The sequence below is a fragment of the Hippopotamus amphibius genome, chromosome 17 (assembly GCF_030028045.1).
Source record: "Hippopotamus amphibius kiboko isolate mHipAmp2 chromosome 17, mHipAmp2.hap2, whole genome shotgun sequence".
Classification (NCBI taxonomy): domain Eukaryota; kingdom Metazoa; phylum Chordata; class Mammalia; order Artiodactyla; family Hippopotamidae; genus Hippopotamus; species Hippopotamus amphibius.
In genome coordinates, this window is record NC_080202.1 from 55,009,916 (window position 1) to 55,028,725 (window position 18,810).

At 57.9% G+C, this 18,810-nt stretch overlaps 1 protein-coding gene across 2 annotated transcripts; it reads right to left on the reverse strand.

Annotated features, from left to right (window-relative positions):
- Positions 1-10,219: 10,219 nt before the first annotated feature.
- On the reverse strand, positions 10,220-18,801 carry TMC8 (transmembrane channel like 8). Of its 2 annotated transcripts, XM_057715893.1 has the most exons (16): positions 18,675-18,801; positions 17,821-18,094; positions 17,480-17,628; positions 16,982-17,131; positions 16,600-16,682; positions 15,936-16,072; positions 15,505-15,652; positions 14,963-15,133; positions 14,526-14,665; positions 12,960-13,083; positions 12,518-12,615; positions 12,150-12,333; positions 11,857-11,987; positions 11,609-11,767; positions 11,075-11,153; positions 10,220-10,591 (listed from the first exon to the last, which is right to left on the reverse strand). In XM_057715893.1, the coding sequence occupies exons 2-16, from the start codon at positions 17,970-17,972 to the stop codon at positions 10,334-10,336; spliced, it is 2,163 nt and encodes a 720-aa protein (XP_057571876.1). In that variant the 5' UTR covers positions 17,973-18,094; positions 18,675-18,801; the 3' UTR covers positions 10,220-10,333. The 2 variants fall into 2 exon arrangements, with proteins under 2 accessions (XP_057571876.1, XP_057571877.1); XM_057715894.1 differs by lacking the exons at positions 17,480-17,628; positions 18,675-18,801 and having other exon boundaries at positions 17,821-17,937.
- Between the last annotated feature and the right edge of the window lie 9 nt (positions 18,802-18,810).

Consider the following 18,810-nt stretch of genomic DNA (forward strand, 5'->3'; position numbering starts at 1 on the left):
TGGGAGGACTGACACTGGCTTCAATGTCTAGAGTCAACAATTTTGTCCCCTGTTGCAGGAGCTTGGCACTCTATAAGTCTTGCACATCAACTGCATCCCTGGCCAGAAACTATCTGTTGGCTGAACAAAGCAGTTGCTCTCAGGTTGCATGCTGAAGCCTGACATCCCCTCCTTGCAGGGATCTCCTTACATGATAAAGGGGTGAACCTTGAGTCCTGCGGCCCTGGTGTTCCTTGAGGACACCCTGGAGCTGGGGATTTCCTCCCAGGATGGGGACAAGTAAGGTACAGAGTGGGCCAGGCACGTGATGAGCCGGCCCAGTGTTCAGGCCTGATCCTGGGCAGTGGCCTAGAGGCATCTAGGGCCTATCACCTTCCGAGATCAGAGGTTTCCTCATCCAGACCTGCTCTAGGTGCCTTCGCCATAAGCATCTCTACCATACACATCTTTGCTGCATACATTTCCACTGCAGATGTTTTCACTGCATAACTAATTGGCCGTAAGGCAATTTTGCCATAAAATATAAAATAACCGGTTGACAGTGGGTTTCATTTCTCCATTGATGCAGGACTCCCATGTTTATATTACATAAATCTTAGCCCACATGACTATACAATGACAAGTATAGATGTGATGGTCTTAAAACAGTGGATGATAACAGCTATGTAATATCGACTTGATAGAAAAGGCAGTGAGAAAACTTACTGGAAGTGTGAAATGAGAGTATAAAGCCAGATGGCATATTATACTAGAAAACGGTAACATATCAGTTTGCAAATCCTTTGGTGATTTGAAGGTTCAGAGTTAAATCCACATTTCCCATAGAACTTTGGAACATCTATCAACAGATATATGACAACGTGCCAGGAACATACAACAGTGTAGAAGGTCTTCCCAGATCAATACAAGCTCTGTTACAACTACACATCTTAGTGTTTGGAAAGCGATACCTCTCCTAAGGAAGGAAGAAATTTTTGTAAACAAGAAAAAGTACGATGCTGAACAAGGAGATGAATCAACAGGGGAAAAAAAAGGATAAAATACTATGAGTCTTTAATTTTTCAATTCATTTCTCATGTTTCCTTCTGTCCTTTTAAGTGTCCCTCTTTTATTTGTTTGTTATATTCATACAGCAAAATTGCCTGCTGGCAGATTAGTTAGTTATGCGGTGATGATACCTATGGCAAAGATGCTTCCTGCGAAAATACCGGACACGGCCAGACCCGCCGTGGGGATGTTGGGCTGCAGGGGTTGTGGCCAGGCTGCTGCTCCCAGAAGGGTCAACATCTGGTTCAAAGGGACAGTCAGAAGGCAGGGGGCAGGTGGGTATGACCCAGACCACAAGAGATGTCATGGTTGAAGGATCCTAAACTTGTAGAGGATGGACAGAACTAGAGAAACAGGCCACTTAGGAAAGGCTGGACTTCAGAAGCACAGGGAGATGAGATGCTCACAGCACCCAGAAACCTCTCTTCCCTGGAGTCAGGACCAAAACCCACTCTGCAGCCACTCCCAGCAGGCAGCCATCCATCCACACCGCCTCTCTGCTTGGAAGTAATTTTTCTGTTTTGTCAGATCCCGGAGTTGATTTTAATGTAGCAAACACCTCTAAGATCTCCCTATTGGCCTGGTCTTGCCCACATTGAATTCTCCAAGCCAGCGACTGGGATTAAACAAAGATGCCTTCTGAATGGGGGCTTGGGAGAGAAGGCTGAATGATTCATGGTGGGTACCAACCTGCCTTTTCAAGGAGAGTGTGTAGCGGGGATGCTTGGGCAGTGGGTGTATGAAATCTCAATATCATATACCTCATACCTCACGTTGGCTCTGGAAATGCTGCAGTCAGAAAAACTGCTCACTGAGCAGAGAACTGGAAGAAACTAGAACGTGATGTTGTTCACAGACATTTACTAGGAATCCTAAAGTTTCTGACCACTAAGCATATTTCTTTCTTGACCAGTGGTTCTCAACCAGGGGTGATTTTGCCTCCAGGGGACATTTGTGTCCAGAGACATTTTCAGTTGTTGCCAATGAGGGGTGGGGTGCTCCTGGCATCTAGTGGGGGAAAGGCCAGGGGAGTCGCTAAACATCCTACAATGCACAGGACATCCCCTATAACAGAATTATCCAGCCCCAATGGCAGTAGTGTTGAGGTTGGGAAACTGGTCTAGACAACCAGCAGCAGCCTTGCAGAATCAGAATTCTCCCCCTGCCTAGGGCTAGTCAGACACCACAAATCTTTTCTCATCTGTGCCTCTTTCTAAACTTCATGAGAACCTCCATTTTTTTTCATAGTTTTTTTTCAAACACTCTTTCATACAAAATCTTTGAAGTTAAGTAAAGCTCTATCTAGAGTTTAATCTACTCTCCGGGGCACCAGTATGCAAACTGCTACCAACAATTTCATCAATGTGACTCTGGGGCCAAACGGCCAATGGCTGTCTGCCCGAAGAAGCTCTTGGGACCAGAATCTTCCTCCCCAGGAAAATGTGGGTCCAGACAAGGGTGATGACACTTTTCTTTTTGCTTCCTTCATTATGGGGAAATGACCTTGACTTAACAAAAATGGAAAGAAAAAGCTGGCCCACATTCATTTCCATTTCGGTGGCCATTAATAGAAGCCTGATTTACATAAGTTCACAGAGAGGAGCCACTTTCTTTTTTAGTCCCCTAACAGGTAGAGCATTCATTTTTTATCCTAACAAGAGGTGTGCTTCTTTCCTTTTGATTATTTACTTCATGCATCTAGCCCACCCATAACAAGTGATCTATCATTTAATTAAAAATTCATCCACTGTGTCTGAACCTTTGAATGATAGGATGGTAGGCTCAGAATTTGATGAAGTGACAAGAACACCCTGGGGACCCGAAGCTGAGCGAGGCCAGGGCTGGGCTGACCCAGTGCCTGTGCAGAGCCTCCCACTGTTGCTAAAGAAAGAGTGAGCTGCTTAGGGCTGTGCCCAGGCTGGGCTCAGAGCCCCTTCAGAATCACCCTACCCCTCCCTAGCTTGTTTCTTTGATAACCCAGAAGCTTCGAGATTGGAGTCCCAACCCTGGAGGCCCAATTCATTAGACCTGAGCTGGAGCCCAGGGATCTGATGAGGGCTGAGGGTTCAATTGTGTCCTCCAAAAAAGAAGATGTATTCAAACCTTAACCCCAGGTACTTGTGAATGGGACCTTATGTGGAAGTGGGGTCCTTACAGATGGACTTCCGTATCCCACACTGGATGAGGGTGGGCCCTAATAAGAGAAGAGACAAAGACTCACGCACAGGCCATGTAAGGACAGAGGCAGAGTTTGGATCCATGCTGTCACAAGCCAGGGAGTGCTAAACACCGCCACAGCCCCTGGGAGGCTGGCGGGGGTGGGCTTCAGAATTCTGCCTCCAGAACCAGGACAGAATCACTTTCTGTGCGGTACTTCGTCAGAGCAGCCCCAGGAAACCCGCACAGCCCCTTTCCAAGTGAAGTGGGTTTTAGGAGTGGGGGTGGGGGGAGGTCATCAAGATGCTTTGTGTGCACTCTGAATCTGTCCTTCCACCAGACGTGTCCCCCACCCCCGCACATTGTCCTCCGTTCATGGCAGCCCCATGGGAAACTCCAAGCTCCCAGGTCACCCTCATCTTCCTGCCCCACCCTTTCTCGGGCTCTGAAAGTCCCCCCTTTACTTCCCACCACCCCCTGCGCCCTCTGGAAGGCCGATGGGCTCAGTCGGTACCAAATCCCGTAACCCTCAAGCTTTCCTCTGACATCTCACGTTCTACACCTAATGGAAATCAGCCTCCCCTCCCCCAGGCAGTGCCTGCACCAGTGGTCTCAGGTGGTGTTGGATTCCACCACCTTCCTGCCACTGGCCTGGTATGGCGAGGGCAGGCATCCTCTTGCTAAACCTGGACCACTCTCCCTGCTCCCTCCCTAAACACCAGCCTTGAACCTCATGTCTTCAGACACTGCACTCTAGCCCTCTGGGTTACAATTACCTAGAATTGCCCGCATCCCTTGAAGATTCTCGTGCCTGGGTCCTGCTATACGCATTCCTGCACTTGCCATGATTCTTGGGGATTGCACAATACACAGAGAGAACCCTTCCAAAATCTTGGCTCTTCCATTCCTTAACACCCAATATCTCAGGCCCAACCTCTTGCTCCCATTGATAGTAATCTATGGTAAGTCTGCCCTTGACTTTGCCAATCCTCCAGTTACTCAGGCCAAAAACTCAGGATTCATTTTCCACAGCTCCGTCTTTCCCATCCCATCCCATCCCATCCCATCCCATCCCATCCCATCCCATCAGCAAAGGCTGTGGGCCTGACCTTCAGAATGTATCTTGACCACTCATCCAGGCCTCCAGGCTCTCACCCAGTCTCGCCTCTGGATCCCGGGAACAGTCTAATCGCTCTCTGGGATTCTAACCTTGATCCGCACCCCGTCTCTTCTCAGCACAGCAGCCCAAACGGCGCCATGAAGAGTAAATCAGTTCAAGTCTTCTGCTGCAAACCCTCCCATTGCTATGGCCACAGGGCCCTCCCTACTCAACACTGCCCTCCCCCACCCCGGCCAACACTCCTTTCCCCTGCTTCCTGTGCGATGGCCACGCAGGCCCTTGTCCAGGCACATGCTGCTCTACCACCTCCTTCGTGTCCTTGCTTGTGTGTCCCCTTCTCAGTGATGACACCCCCCACCCCGTGTTCCCTTCCCCTCTCCCCTGCTTGCTTTTCTCTGGGACCTATCACATTCGAGCACTCTGTAGAATGTGCTTATTTTTATTATCATCTGCCCCCTCCCCGCTACCCCGGCCCCACTAGAATGTAAGCTACGTGAGGGCAGGGATCTCTGTTTCTGCACCTTCTGTGTCCGTCCTGGGGCCTCAAGCAGCACCTGGCACCAAACAGATGCTCCACCGGTAATTGTTGAATGAATGATTGAATGAATGAATGATTTGTCAGTCGGTTCCTTAGGAGGACTTGCTGGGTAAGAGTCTGAGCAGCAGTCAGGGGCCGGAGGGGGGTGGACCGGCCCTGCCCAGGTACTTCCCGGAGACCCAGAGGCCAGGGTCAAGCGCTGTTCTCCTTTTAGCGGAAACACCGTGAGGTGTTTGTTTTGAAAGTAAATGAGGAAATGATAGTTCGGTCTGTGCCGCGCTCAAGTGAGACCCACCCTTAAGTGGAATCGAAATGGCTGCGGCCTCAGCCCTGAGACCAGGGAACTTACAGGTCCAGAGGAGACCAGAGGAAGCGCAGCCCCCTCGCACAGATGTGGGGAGGAAGAGGTGACTGACCACCTTGACTTTAAGGGTCACAGGGCCAGAAACGGGGGCAGGGGAGAGGGCAGGAGAAGGGAGGGGAGAGGAAAGGTGGAGGGCGCGAAGCTGAGGGGAAGAGGCGGGACCAGGAGCATCCCCTCTCCCTGGCTCTGTACACCAGGCAGCTGGTGGAGAGCGGGTGGGGGAGGGGGGCCTGACGCCCTCCTGCTGCTTCTGAGTCAGGCATCCTCCCCTTTGCTGGACCTTGGGGAGGGGGGAGTTGCGGGAGCCCGAACTTCCTCATTCTCTCATCTACCTCCTCCTGGGCCAAGGAGCCCCACCTGAATGCCTCCAACCCGCCCTGGGGTCACACCCACCCAGAGGGGCTTCTGCTCCCGATCAGGCACTCGGGTAGAGTGATCGGGGTACACCTGCCCGGGGACATGCCCTCTGCCCCCCTTCACTGGCAACCTCCCCCACACACACAGCTCAAGGGGACGTCAAGCACTTTCCTTGTCCCATGTCACTGTCCCCATCCTATGCCTGTTGTCCCCCCACTACCCTCTCCTGCAGAGCCTTCTCTTCTCTAGCCCCCCAGGGCCCTGCAGGGGTTGACGCTTGGGGTCCAGAACTGTCCAATGGTCCGGCAGCAGGCACCACTCACCAGCAACAACCTCCCCCTCAGCTGGCCCAGGCCTCTCCCATGGGTGGGGGCTCTGACTCCAGGGTCCCCAGCTGGGAGTACTCTTCCCGCTAGCGTGCTGGGCCACTCACCTTTCTTCTGCTTCGCAGAGCTGCGGGTGGCTGCAAGAGAGGGGAGGGCGGTAAGGAGGGCCCAGGGTGGAGGGGAGGCCAGAGCCCCCCAAGAGGGCCTCGTCCTGAGCCCAGAAGGGAGGCCCGGGACGCCACAAGCACCTTCACTCACCGAAGCTCTTTGGAGCCCAGAGCATTTTGTATCATCAGCCCATTTTTCAGATGAGCCGAGTGGGCCCAGAAGGATGAAGCAGTAATTTGGCTACATGTGCAGTAAGGGGGTGGTCTGAGACTCAAGCCCAAATCTTCCCCTCTCTGTGCTGTGCTTCCAGACGTGTCTGGGCCTTTGGGTCCCACGTCTTCTGTGCTGCCTGGGCCCCTGGGCCCTGAGTCTGCCACCTCAAGGCCCACAACGTGCCCGGCAGCTCACCTAGCGCGGCCAAGCAGAGCAGCAGCGGGAACCTCATGTCTCTGCCGTGTGGGGCCCTCCGCCCGGGCGAGCAGGAGCTTCCTCGAGCCCGGCCACCTCCACCCCGGAGCCCCTGGGTGCCCCCTGGGTGCCCCCTGGGTGGGTGCCTGCCTGCAGCGGGGAGATAACCTGGAGGCCACAGCACCCCAGGGGCTGGCCCAGGACAGCAAGGCTCCCCACACCCGCAGGGAATCAGGAGCAGCCTGGAACCACACCAGGGCTCACAGTGCAGCCACTGCCAAGCTGCAGGACCCGGGGTAGAAGGGGTGCCCGTCCTCACCCTGGAGTATGTTATGGTAGCCGCAAGGGGGATTAAGCTTGCTAACCTGCTGATTGTGAGATGAGGGGGTTATCCCAGATTCTCCAGGCGGGCCTGATGTAATTGTGAGGGTCCTTCTGAAGAACTGGGGGGCTGGACCCCTCAGGGCGGGGGGCTCAGGGCAGAGAGACGAGAGGGAGCAGATGAGGTGGGGGACCAGGACCCAGTCAATCCTGCAGTGGCACCAGTGGCCTGGGCTCCTCCCCAGCCAGGCCTTTTTCTTTTTTCTTTTAAATGAATGAAGCGACTTTACTGAAACACTCCCTGTTTATACACTGACATAGTTGCATGCTTTTTACTCCTGCTATCACGGAACGGGGATCTTTAACGTGTACACAGGTGCCTCCCTCGGGGAAGATGGCCCGCCCCCAGGGAGCCATTTGCTTCCCGTGGGGGCCCTTCTCTCCTACAGAGCCTCACAGGTCAATGGCACTTGCACCCCCAGCACAGCCCAGGAACGGGCACCTGACCCGAGGAAGGCCAGTTACAGCCCTGCCGCCGGGGCACCTGCTGAGGCCTGTGAGGTGCGGGCATGTTGGGCAGCTGGTCTGGTGGGATGACCCTGCCCACCTGCGAGCAGCAGGAAGGACCAGGGTGGGGGGTTGGGAGGTTGGGGTGGGGAGCCAGAGCCCGGGCACAGTGTCCTGGAGCTCCCTTGGGGACTAGCTTTGTCTGTCACCTTGGTGGTCCCTTCTCCCCAGTGGGCAAGAATCAGTGTCTGTCCTTTTCCACTCAGAGTCCTGATTCATACCCTTGGGTTATGCCCTGGGGCCCCACCTACCTCTCTGCATCTGAGCAAAAGCTAATTTTCCCTTCATTTTCCTAGCAAAATTCCCTTCCAGAAAGTCTGTTCTCACTCTGCTGAGGGGGTGGGGGAAGGAATTGAGGATTGAAGGCAGAGGGGTCACCTCAGCTGCGGGCAATCTGTTGCCTAAAGGCCCAGAAGCTCAGGCTCTACGTTGTGCTCAGGGCATCGGATTCGAGCTGAGGCAGTTCATAAGAAGCTTCCCCCTTGTATCGGTGTGTTTGGGGAGGCAGAGTCAGAGCAGAGAGCAGTGGGTAGACTCGAGGGACAATTCCCCCAGGAATTGGTGGGACTGGGGACAACTTTCCTGCGCCAGCCCGGGTACCCCCCTCTAGAGATCACCTGTGTGCCCATCATATGGGGGCTGTTTCTCTGGGCTGTTCTGCACCTCTTCTCCACAGGCTGCAGGTGTGACAGCACAGAGTAGGTCACCTAGACAGGGCGGAGTTGGGGTGTCCTCAAATCTCTCCTGTCACCCACTAGGCTGACGTTTCATGATTTCTGCCCACCGAGGGCCAGTCTCTTCTATGATAAATGGCCTTTCCAGCATCTCTTTGTTCCCCTCATGTCACATTCCCAGGAGGGTCCTCCGGGTGGGAGTCTCTGCTGGGCTGCCTTGGCCGGCGTAGCTGGGAGTCCTCTCAGGGCTGGGCAGGGAGAGTCCAGAACTCCCCCCGCCCTGCCCCAGGGTGGGAGCTCCTGCCCTCCTGCACCTGCACTGGGCTCTTGCACAAGGAGAGACCCTGGCTTCACTTACTGCAATGACCCCACGGGCCTCTCCCTGCCCATCTGTGCCTCCTTTGCAACTGGCAGAGAGGCTCAGTATTAGCCGACCCCCTGGCTCTCCAAGCCCAGCCATAGGTGTGCTGGTTCCATCTTCACTCTGACTGTCCTCGTGGGCCCCACAGCCCAGTCTAGAGGCCTCAGACTCCCAGTTTCCGCAGCCCAGGTCCACCCAGCCTGTCTTCACACCTTGGCTCAGGCTGTTCCTCTGCCTCCGTCTCCCGTCTGAGTCCTCCCTCCTTCAAGGCCCCGACAGTCACCCACTGCACGAAACCCTCCTGCTGGCGGTGATGCCCCGCCAAGCCCTGGGTTGCCTTGCTGGGTGGGCATGGTCACAGGGCCATCAGGGCCACTTCCCATCTCCCCCACTTTGCTCCTTTAGGCCAATAACCACGTTGTAATAGGACCTCAACTACTCTCCCAGGAAGGACACTTTATAAGTAACGGTTCATTCAATCCTCACAACCACGTGGAGGAAGATGGCATCAACCCCAGGTTTTGGCCGAGCAAACTGAGGCCCAGAGTTTGAGTTCCTCAAGGTCCCGAAGCTCGTCCCCCTCACATCTGGTGATGCGCTTGGCTGGTTCTCTGAAGGCACGTGAAGGTGATGAGAAGGACCGTGATGTTTCAGTGCTGCAGGTTCTCCCACTTAGAGCGCATCAGCATACCCCTGGAGACTCATTAAACGCCTTAGAGGAGGTGGGGCAAGGCCTGAGAATTGGCTTTTCTAGCAAGTTCCCAGGTGATGTATGTGCTGCTGGTTGGGGGGGTAACACATTGACCCTAAACTGCTAATTAACAACATGTGTCACTTTCTTTAGGGCCAGGCTGAGTCGCCCTCCCCAGACTGAGCGCACAGCTCCCTGTGTCTCCCTCAGTCTAATCAGCAGCCCCAGAACAGGGCCCTGCACTTGTTGACAGACGGATGGGTCATGTGATGCTGGGTGAGTGAGAGAGAGGGACGGCGACAGGAGGAGCTGGACCAGCCAAGCCTCCAATGACCACGTGAAGCCCCTGGACTGAGGGCGTCAGGCCAGAACCGCCCGGATGCCTTGTCCAGGCCCAGAATCCAGCCAGGCGCTGGGCCCCCTGCTGCTGGAAGTAGAGGCTTGTCAAGCATGTCCTGGGGTTTCTCCTGACCTTCCCTCCTGACGGCTCTTCAGGCCAGCAGTTCTCAATCCTGGCTGCTGGTGAGAGTCACCTGGGAGCTTTAGAAAGTCCCGATGCCTGGCTGCCGGCTGCACCTGGACCAATCGCATCAGAATTGCCGGCAAATGGCCAGCATCTGACAGGCTTCTCAGGTGTTCCCTGAGGATGAGAACCATGGATTGAGAACCTCTGCAGCCTTGGCACCGGAGGCTTGGGAATCTTGGACGCAGGTCTGCCTTCCGGGCAGCAGGCTCCGCTACCTTCCACACCCTGTGTGTCTCGCGATGCATATCAGATCTGAGCTCTGCCCTTTGCTGACTCATAATGGCTGTGGGTCTCAATGTCTCACATGTGAAGGAGGAATTACAGGAGGCTGTGTGGGGTGCCTGCAGTCAGAGCACAGCAAGCCCCCACTGCAGGCTTGCTCTCACTGCAGCCAGGCCTTCCCCATCCCACAGGTCCCCGAACTTTTATAATGGTACTCCCTACGGTAAACAATTCCTGAGCACTCCCAATGGATGTGTATTTATAAACTGGACTCATGGGTCACTATACTAATATATTATGCATATTACAAAACATTCAACAAAAATAGAAACTTTAGAGGACTGAGATAAAAATATAAATACAAGTTCCTATATTTTCTTCCTGCTGCCCCTAGGTGTATGCACCCCACCTTGGGGCACCCTGCTGGCGGACCCACTGAGAGGGGCGGTGGTTACCAGGGGGTCACGACCGTGGGGCGAGGGGGCAGGAAGTGGGGGGCTGCACATCGGGCTCTGGGCAAGGAAGCGGCGCTGGTGGGGGTTGGTGCTACAGCTCCGACCCGCTGGGGAAGCGGAATCTACAGGCGGGGACCGGGACACCGCGCATTCCGGCGGAATCCTCAAGGGAGGGTCCCGGCCCGGGGGGCCTGGGTCCCGGGGAGCCCGAGCACGGGAATCCGGGGCAGAAGGATCTCGGGCGCGAACCTCGGGATTGAGGGGACTCAGGCCCCAGAGAGTCGCCGGAGCCCGGCTCCGGCAGCAGCCGCGACAGGTCATCCACTAGGTGCCACTTCTCCTGGACTTGCTGGGGCGGAAGCGGGGAGCGAGTGTCGGGTTAGGAGCCGCACCTCCTCTCAGCAGAGGGCGCGGGAGAAGCAGCGGACCCGGCAGCAGCCCCCCCGGGGCCCCGCCCCGCCCCGCCCCGCCGGAGTTTCCCTCTCCCGCTCCGGCTCCGCCCCACCAGTCCCCCGCCGGACCTCCAGACCCCGCCCCCGTCCGAGACCACGCCCAGGTCCCGCCCCAGTCAGAGGCCACGCCCATCAGGTCCCGCCCCAGCCTGGCCAGAGACCACCCCTCCACCAGTTTCACCTCGCACCTCAGCCCAAGCCCACACTCCCATTAAACCGGGTCCCTAAGCCTAAAGCCGCATTCTTGTCGCCTGGCTCCGGGCCTGAGGTCCCGGTCCCCTCCCTCCACCTTCCCCACTTTTATCCGCGGCCTGAGGCCGCACTCCCGACAGGGTCTTGCTTGCAGTCCATGACCCGTCCCCAGCCCAGCGGACACTCACCCACACCAGTTGCTTCCGGAGCCCCCGGATGGCCCTCGCACTGGCCTGGGACTGGGAGACACACACGGTCAGGACAAGGCTTTGGATAGATGGGGATGCAAGGTCAGTCAGTCCCCTCCTTCCTCCTTCCTCGCCCCAGTCCCTTAAAAATCGCCTCCCGGAGTCTTCTCTCTTCCAGGTTCCCAGACTCCGCTTTGTCTCTCCGCTCTTTCCTCCCACGGGTCGCTCAGCCCCTCTCCTCCAAAAGGCAGCAAGAGTAACAACCGCGGCAGGCTCACGGCATGCCTGCACCAGGCACTGTGCTTCCCCAGTGGTCACTTAAGGTGCCTGCTTTACAGCTGAGGACCTGAGGGGGCTGCCCAGGGGCGCTGGGGAACCCCCAGGCCACCTGTTCTTGGGCCCCTGGCCCCCCTGCATCCCTGGGCTCTCCTTGCCTGGCTCCCAGATCATGGGCCTTGGCTGGGGTGCCCGTGGAAGGAAGGGCCTCCCCTCCCAAGTGCCCCCTCCCTTGGCCCGCGCTCCCCTGAAAGGCACCTGAGCAGGATGAGGAGGGGGAAGCTGAAGGCGTGGGAGCCGAGGTAGTGGAGGATGCGCTGGCTGGGGGCCGGGAGCTGGAGGGCCACCAGCTCCGGGACCACCTGCCAGGGGGCCAAGTAGTTGGTGAAGAGGCCACAGTCCCAGGAGGAACGGACGCTGGGGAGAGACGGCCAGAGAAAGGCTGGCGTCAGTGGCCGGGTGAGGACCTGCTGGCCCAGCAGCCTCGGCCCCTCTGCTCCGCTCACCTGCTGACCACATAGCCCAGGGGTATAGCGGCCAGCAGCAGGCCCAGGATGAGCACCAACTGGAAGAAGAAGATGGAGCTGGAGGCGCGGAATGGCCGGGGAGATGCCCTGGAGTTCCTCAGCAGGGTGTACTGCGGAGCGAGCAAGGACACAGGGGGCCGTCAGCACCGTATGCAGACGGGAGGTGACTGCATCCCTGGGCTCTCCTTGCCTGGCGAGGGCTGCTCTGCCGATGGCACTCAGGGCGCCCAGCAGGTGCACCCCTGCTCCCTCCCAGCCCCTGGAGCCCTTGCCTTCTTGATGTAGAAGGTGAGGAAGATGAAGATGCTGTTGAGCAGGGGCAGCAGGGGGCAGTAGAAGAGGCCCATCCAGGTGACCGTCTGCCCCTCCACGATGTCCAGCACATTCTTGGGCAACAGGAACTCCTCCCGGTCCAGCCAGGCCCAGAACCGGCCCGAGAAACGCTCCACCAGCAGCCTGGGGGAGGGGAGTGTCCAGGTACCCACACCAGGGAGGAGCGCGTGGACCTCATTGGTCCTGGCTGTGGACCATCACACACTCACGTGGAAACACGCATGGAGGGCTGCTCACCCCTGGCTGTGGCCACTGGCCGTTCCCAGACAGGCCTGCGCCACCCCCAGAGTGTCCCCACGCAGCTTACCTCCTAGGCAGGCTGACAAGGAAGGTGAAGGCCACCGTGAGCAGGAAGTTGAAGATGATGAGTTTGTACAGCTCCTCCCCCACCGAGTTCTCCCAGCACTGGTCAGAGGGGACATCTGTCACTACCCTCGGCCTCCACCCGCCCCTCAGCCACCCGTTGGGGGCCTCTGTGGTATGGGAGCCTTGCCTGGAGTCTGATATGATTGCTACCTTAAAACCCAGGCCTGGAGAATAAGATCTGAGCAGAGAAAGCCCACAGTCAGGGCTGCCTCTCTGCACAGCGCAGCCTGTGATGCGAATGGCGCCCCCTGAAGGTGACTGCTGGGTGGGCAGCTCTGCCTGCGCCCTCTGACAAAGGCGAGACCCAGAGAGGGACAAGGAGAGCAAAGAAGGGGGCTTTGCAGAGGACAGAAGGGACAGGCCCTGATGGAGCCACCAGCCACCTGGTAGTCACAGGCGTTGTAGCCGTAGGACTCACAGCTGGTCTTGTTTCTGCCGATGCACAGCACAGTCTGGCCCAGCGAGAAGGAGAACATTCCCAGGCTGGCCAGCTTTAGCACCACGCACCTGGGGGTTGGAGGGAGTGGGGTGGGGTCTGTGTCAGGGGAGGAGCCCAGGGACGTGGCACATCTACCCAGGATGCAGGTGTGGCCGACATCTGCCTGAGCTCAAGTCTCTCCGGGCCCAGCCTCCTCTAAACCCGGGGCCCAGCCTCCTTCCGACCTGCTCCATCCATGGCAGTTTCCCAAAGTGTGTTCCCCAGAATCTCGGTCTCCAGATGATTCGCGGGAGAAAGGTTCTGTTTAGATCAGTTTGGGAAACACTGCACGGTCCCGTCATCCTCCCTCCGCACCCAGCTTGGAGATTCACAGGCACATACGGGCCTTTACATCATTAATGCTGGTGAGATCCTTCTTTCTTCTAAGGCCTATTAACGCCCTAGTTCATTTACACTGTCCGTATATCACAAACACGTGCACGCGTACTCCTGAATGATATATAACTGGATCACACAGGTAGGGTGGCCTAACCCAAAATCATCGTCTGCATGTTATATCGAAGTGTGGACTTTTTTTTTTTTTAACTTTTTGTCTGCACCCCGCGGCATGTGGGATCTTAGTGCCCTGACCAGGTATCAAACCAGCACCCCTTGCATTGGAAACACAGAGTCTTAACCACTGGACAACCAGGGAATTCCCACAAAGTGTGGACTTTCAAAGGCTGACGCATGGCAAAAGCCTAGTTGGGAACAATGGTTCTTCTGTTAAAAGAGGCAGAGTGGGTGGGGGCTTATTTTTATCTTTCATCCCTTTGAGCATTTGGAATTTTTTTTTTACCATGTGCATGTGCTATTACCCATTCCAAAAATAAAATTTCAAATCAAACACAGTCTACCTTGGAGAGATGCAGAATGGGCTCTGGACAGCTTCTGTACCAGGGAAGCCCAAGGAAAAGCAGGCCCTGCCAGGTGAGGGGTGGGTGGCAGACAGAGGGAGAACCTGGGCTGGAGCTGGGAGGGGTGGGTCCTACGAGTGGGTCCAAGGCAGGATCGGAGTTCTGAGAGGGGAGACAGAGCAGAGCCTGGGGGCGGAGGAGGGCTTGAGCTTGAACCTGCACCCAGCAGGCATGGGGAGCCTCCCTTGGCCGGGCACTTGACCCTTTCAAACCTGAGTTTCCTCATCTATCCAATGGGTATTAGAATGGTCCTAACGTCACAGGTCACGTGAGGGTTGTCAAGGTGAGGCGTGTAAACCCTCGGGGCACATGGGAGGGAGCTGTGTTCCTAGGTGGGTGACTGTGGTACCCAACGTCCCCCAGCAAAAGTCACTGGCTTGCTTTGGATGGTGGTGACTGGAGAACCTTAGACTCCCGAGACTGTGTGAGCAGCTGCCTGCCTTCCCTTGCTCGGGACCCCTGGTGCCAGGTGACAACCAAGGCGGGGGGCAGGACACAGCCCTTCCCTGCTCTACACATGCTGTCCCACCTGTCACCCCCCAGGTGGCACTCACCAGATAAGGGTGAGGTTGACCTCAGTGTTGGGAGGGTAGTTCTCCAACTGGACCAGGAAAACAAACAGCAGGGGACCCAGAAAGTTGACCAGGGCGATGACCCCAGGGGGCAGATACTGGAGCAGCAGAAACAGGGACTCCTGTGGGGAGAAGCAGATAAAGGGCTGCCATGGGCTGGAGGGCCCCCAGAGGCTCCCCCATCCCCTACGACCCCCTCAAGTGTAACTCTGGTGCAGGCCTGGCATCCGGAAGCCCACGGACTATTCCCAGTGGCAGCATGGGGGTGGGGGGTTATCCACAGGCAGAGCCTGTCCGACTTGGTCATGACCTTGGGCAAATTGCTTTAACCTCTGTGAGCCTCAGTTTCCTCTTCTGCAAAGTGGGACCACCCCCAGGTCTGGGCAGGGTTAAATAAATGCATGTCAGTCGCCTGGCACCTCCTTGTTGTCCTGCGAGTACTTGGTGGCCCAGAAGATGGCGCTGATGGCTCCAGCCACCAGGAGCCCAATGAGGATGTTGACCCGCAGGTAGGTGAGCAGGTGGCAGGCCCTCTGAGCCCGGGTCTGCTGCTGCCTCATCAGCAAGTAACGCCCCTCCTCCAGCTCCACCTGGCAGGGGCAGGGCAGAGGCGGGTTAGGGCTGGCCCAGGTGGGAGGGGAGGGGCTGGCAAACAGTCCCAGGTCGCTGTGCACGGGGAGACAGGCTCCCGGGCTCTAGGCAACCTTGGGGTGATGCTGAGACAGGGACACACGGGGGGCTGGTTTTATCTAGAACATCCCCCCCAGCACCGTGCAGGTACGTGCTCACATCCAGACGCGGCACAGTCCCCGCCTCCAGCTGGAAAGCCTTGTGTGCACACACTCTCACACACACAGACACCCTCCCACACTCAAGCCACACACTCATACAGTCCCATGTGCTCCCACACTCATTCCCACTGACACTCACACCTTGCACTCATGCACGTCCTCACACACACCTTCAGCTCGTTGCTGATCTCATGCTTCTTGATGGTAGCTGCCTCCTGGCCCTGGATGCAGAAGTCCCAGGAAGAGAAGACCTTGGCACTGAGAGGCGACCTGTAGTCCTGGCCCAGGAACATCTTCTGTGGCAGCCCCTTCACCATCCTGGAGGGGGCAGGAGGCCAGGGCTCAGCCTTGGCTTGGCTCTGATCTGGGATGGGAAGCCCGGGGCAGCCCTAGGTGTAGGCTTTGGACTTGGCCTGCGTGGGGGGTAGGGATACAGGGCCGGCGGCCCCACCCCTGAGGTCTGCAGCTGGGGATGCAGAGTTCCGGCCCTGGAACCTCCGTTAGCAGGGTCTCCCTGCCGGCTTGGGGGGTACCATGCTAAGGAGGGGCGATCAGGGAAGACCTCCCTGGAAAGGGGTGGAGGCAGGGGCTCTGCTCTCACCGCCGTAGAATCCCACAGAAGCAGAGGAGCAGGCAGGCCAGCGGGCTCAGGAGGTAGGCCAGGCGGATGCTGTATATCGAGCTGCTCTCAGGCCCCGCCCGGTAAGCGCCGTAAAAGAGATAGGTGTTGTTGAAGGCCTGGGGATGTCAGATGATGACAACTGAACCAGGCTATGTGCTAAGTGTTTTCTTGCTATTAACACATTAATCTTCACAATAACCCCATCAGGTAGGGAATAAGAGTATCCCCATTTCACAGAGGCTCAGAGGGGTTAGACAACTTGCCCAAGGACACACAGCCTGGAAGAAGAGTCAGGACTGGAACACAGGAGCCTGCACAGTAACCACTCAACGGCTTCCAGAGATGAGGGTAGGGTGGTGCTTCTCCCAGAACCCTGGACACTTTTCCCTTCTTGTCCTTCAAACCCCCACCCCAGCTGGGCTCTGAGGGCCGTGGGCACATGCATGGGCCTGGGCTGTGCACACTGGCCTCAGCTTCTGTCTGAGCCCACTGCTGACCCAGCCAGCCTGTCTGCGGAGGACTGTCCCCCGAGAAGCCCACATGCCCTTGGAGGGGTGAGGGTCCTCTTAGATTGGGGTCCCCTGAGGCCAGACCCCCAGGTCTCCCAGCCTCCCTGGTCCACAGCCAGGACAGACCCACTCACCCTGCCGGTTAAAACATTCCAAAGTAGATTGTGGAACTTGGGTACACCAGTCTGGGGTTGGTGGCCACCGGGACACTGGAGGGCTGTCGAGGAGGGAGAGGGGTCCAATAAGGAAGGGTCCCCAAGGCATTAGTGAGACTCTGCCCCTCCCACTCCATAGGCCCCCGAACTCAGGAGGCCTGAGCAGGGTCCTGAGGGCGTATCAGGAGGCCTGTCGTGCAAAAGGTGAGGGCAGGTAGAGTCTCAGGGCTGGACCCAAGCAGGACGATGCCCAGGGATGGGACACGGAGGGTCGGGGTGTCCCAGCGCTTGAGCCCTGGACCAGCCCCCAGCGTTCGGGTGGGCTCAGGGGCACGGTGCCCTCCATGGGCCGGGCACTCACTGAAGTTCAGAGTGGGCCCTGGGTCAGGGGGCTGGAGCCAGACCAGGGGCAGCAGGACGAAGCTGGTTGTCAGAAGCAGGGTCAGCAGGTTGAGCAGCAGCAGGAAGCGAAGGAAGGTGAAGTAGGACTGGATTCCAGTGCCGAAGAGGCCTGCGGGAACAGCAGGTGGGTCAGGAGGCGCGGGGCTGATGATCTGAAGACTGCGGGCTGAGGGCTGACCAACCCAGCGGGGTGTGGGTGACCAGCCCCACGGGGAGTTTAATGGCCAGTTCAGGAGGCTTGCCTGGCAGTACCTCTAATAGCCACCAGGGGGTGCCATCATCAAGGTTTGAAGGGTGGCTCCAGGGGCAGAGGGGGATGTGTGAAGATGGGGGGGTGGTTGGTGGGGGCGGAGGGGTGCAATGGCAGGGGGGATGATGCCCTCCTCTGGTTTCTAAACTAGACACTGAGACTCCAGAGAGGGGAGGCAGGAGGTGGGGATTGAGGTTTAGGTCCTACCCCCGATCTCGTAGAGAGCCCCCTCCCAGAGCCCACAGCCCCGGGCCAGCCGCCGTGCTGCCTCCCCCAGGCGCCGTCCCGCAGTCTGCTGCCTGCGACGCCACTGCTTCCAGCACGAGGTCTTCACCCCCTCGGGCTCCCGCAGCTGCCTGGTATGGGGTGGGGATGGGGGTGGGGGAGTCCCTGAGTCACCCAGCATGCCCACCTGGCCAGGCAGAGCAGCGCCCTGGGCCAGGGAGTGTTTCCACCGTGGGTGAGTTCCACCCCTATCCAACAGGCGCAGCCTCCCCCACCCCCACTGTCCGCCTCCGCTGTGTTCAGCAGGGTGCTTGGGCACCCACCGGATGAAGCGCTTATCCACCATGGCGTAGGGCAGCATCCGCACGGGCTCCTGGGAGGAGCACAGCCGCTCCATCTCTTGCTCCCACAGCTCCTCGCCCGCTGCCTCTGGTTCTGGCTCCCACGGGCCCTGCACTGACCACTGCCTCAGCATCTCTGCGCTGGGGTTGAAGTTGGGGCTGCAATGCACCCCCTTCCTGGGAGGGTTGTGGGGTGACTGTTGAGTGAGCCTCAGGGTCTTGGCCCTGGCATGGCCAGTAATGGAGAGAAAGAATCCTGTAGGAGGATATCTGGCTCAGTATCCAGCCACATCTCAAAGCAACGTATGGCCTCCGTTTCCCCATCTGTCAAATGGGGAGAAAGGTCCAAAGGGCTCGGAAAAACGGGATGTCACAAACAAAAACAAGGCCAGGTGTGGGCACAGTTAAACGCGGTGGGGCCCAAGGCCCACTCTGCCCCACTCTAACCCGCTGCCAGCGGCTGCAGGCCTTCCGCCTCACCCTTTGGCAAGAGACAATTCCACGTGCGAATTCTCCCACTGGGAAGACCTCCCTGCCCCAAACCCCAACAGTTCCCAGGATTCTGCCTCCTGCAGCACCTCGAATCTGGACGTGCTGGGACCTCCTCTGTCTTCTAGATGGTGGTCCAGATCCTGGGACGGGGTCCGCCCCGACCCGCATGGAACCCAGATGAGGGGGCGTGGCTACAGCCCCAGCGGTGGGAAAGGGAGGAAGGAAGGGACCCCTCTGCCCCTCAGCAGCGGTTCTCGCCCCTCTCCCGCCAGCCGCCAGCAGCTGCTCGGCCTCAGTTCTCTCTTCCACGATCCGCCCCTCCCCCTACTCTGCCCCCAGCTCACCTGGGGACACGGGACCAGGTCCCCGGAGGAGACGTCCTCCGCCCGGCTCCCGCCACTCCAGGAAGGGCTGCGAGAGAGCCGAGGGGCGGGGTCACATGACAGGAACCCCAGCTCCCCCGGCCGTCGCCTCCCTGCC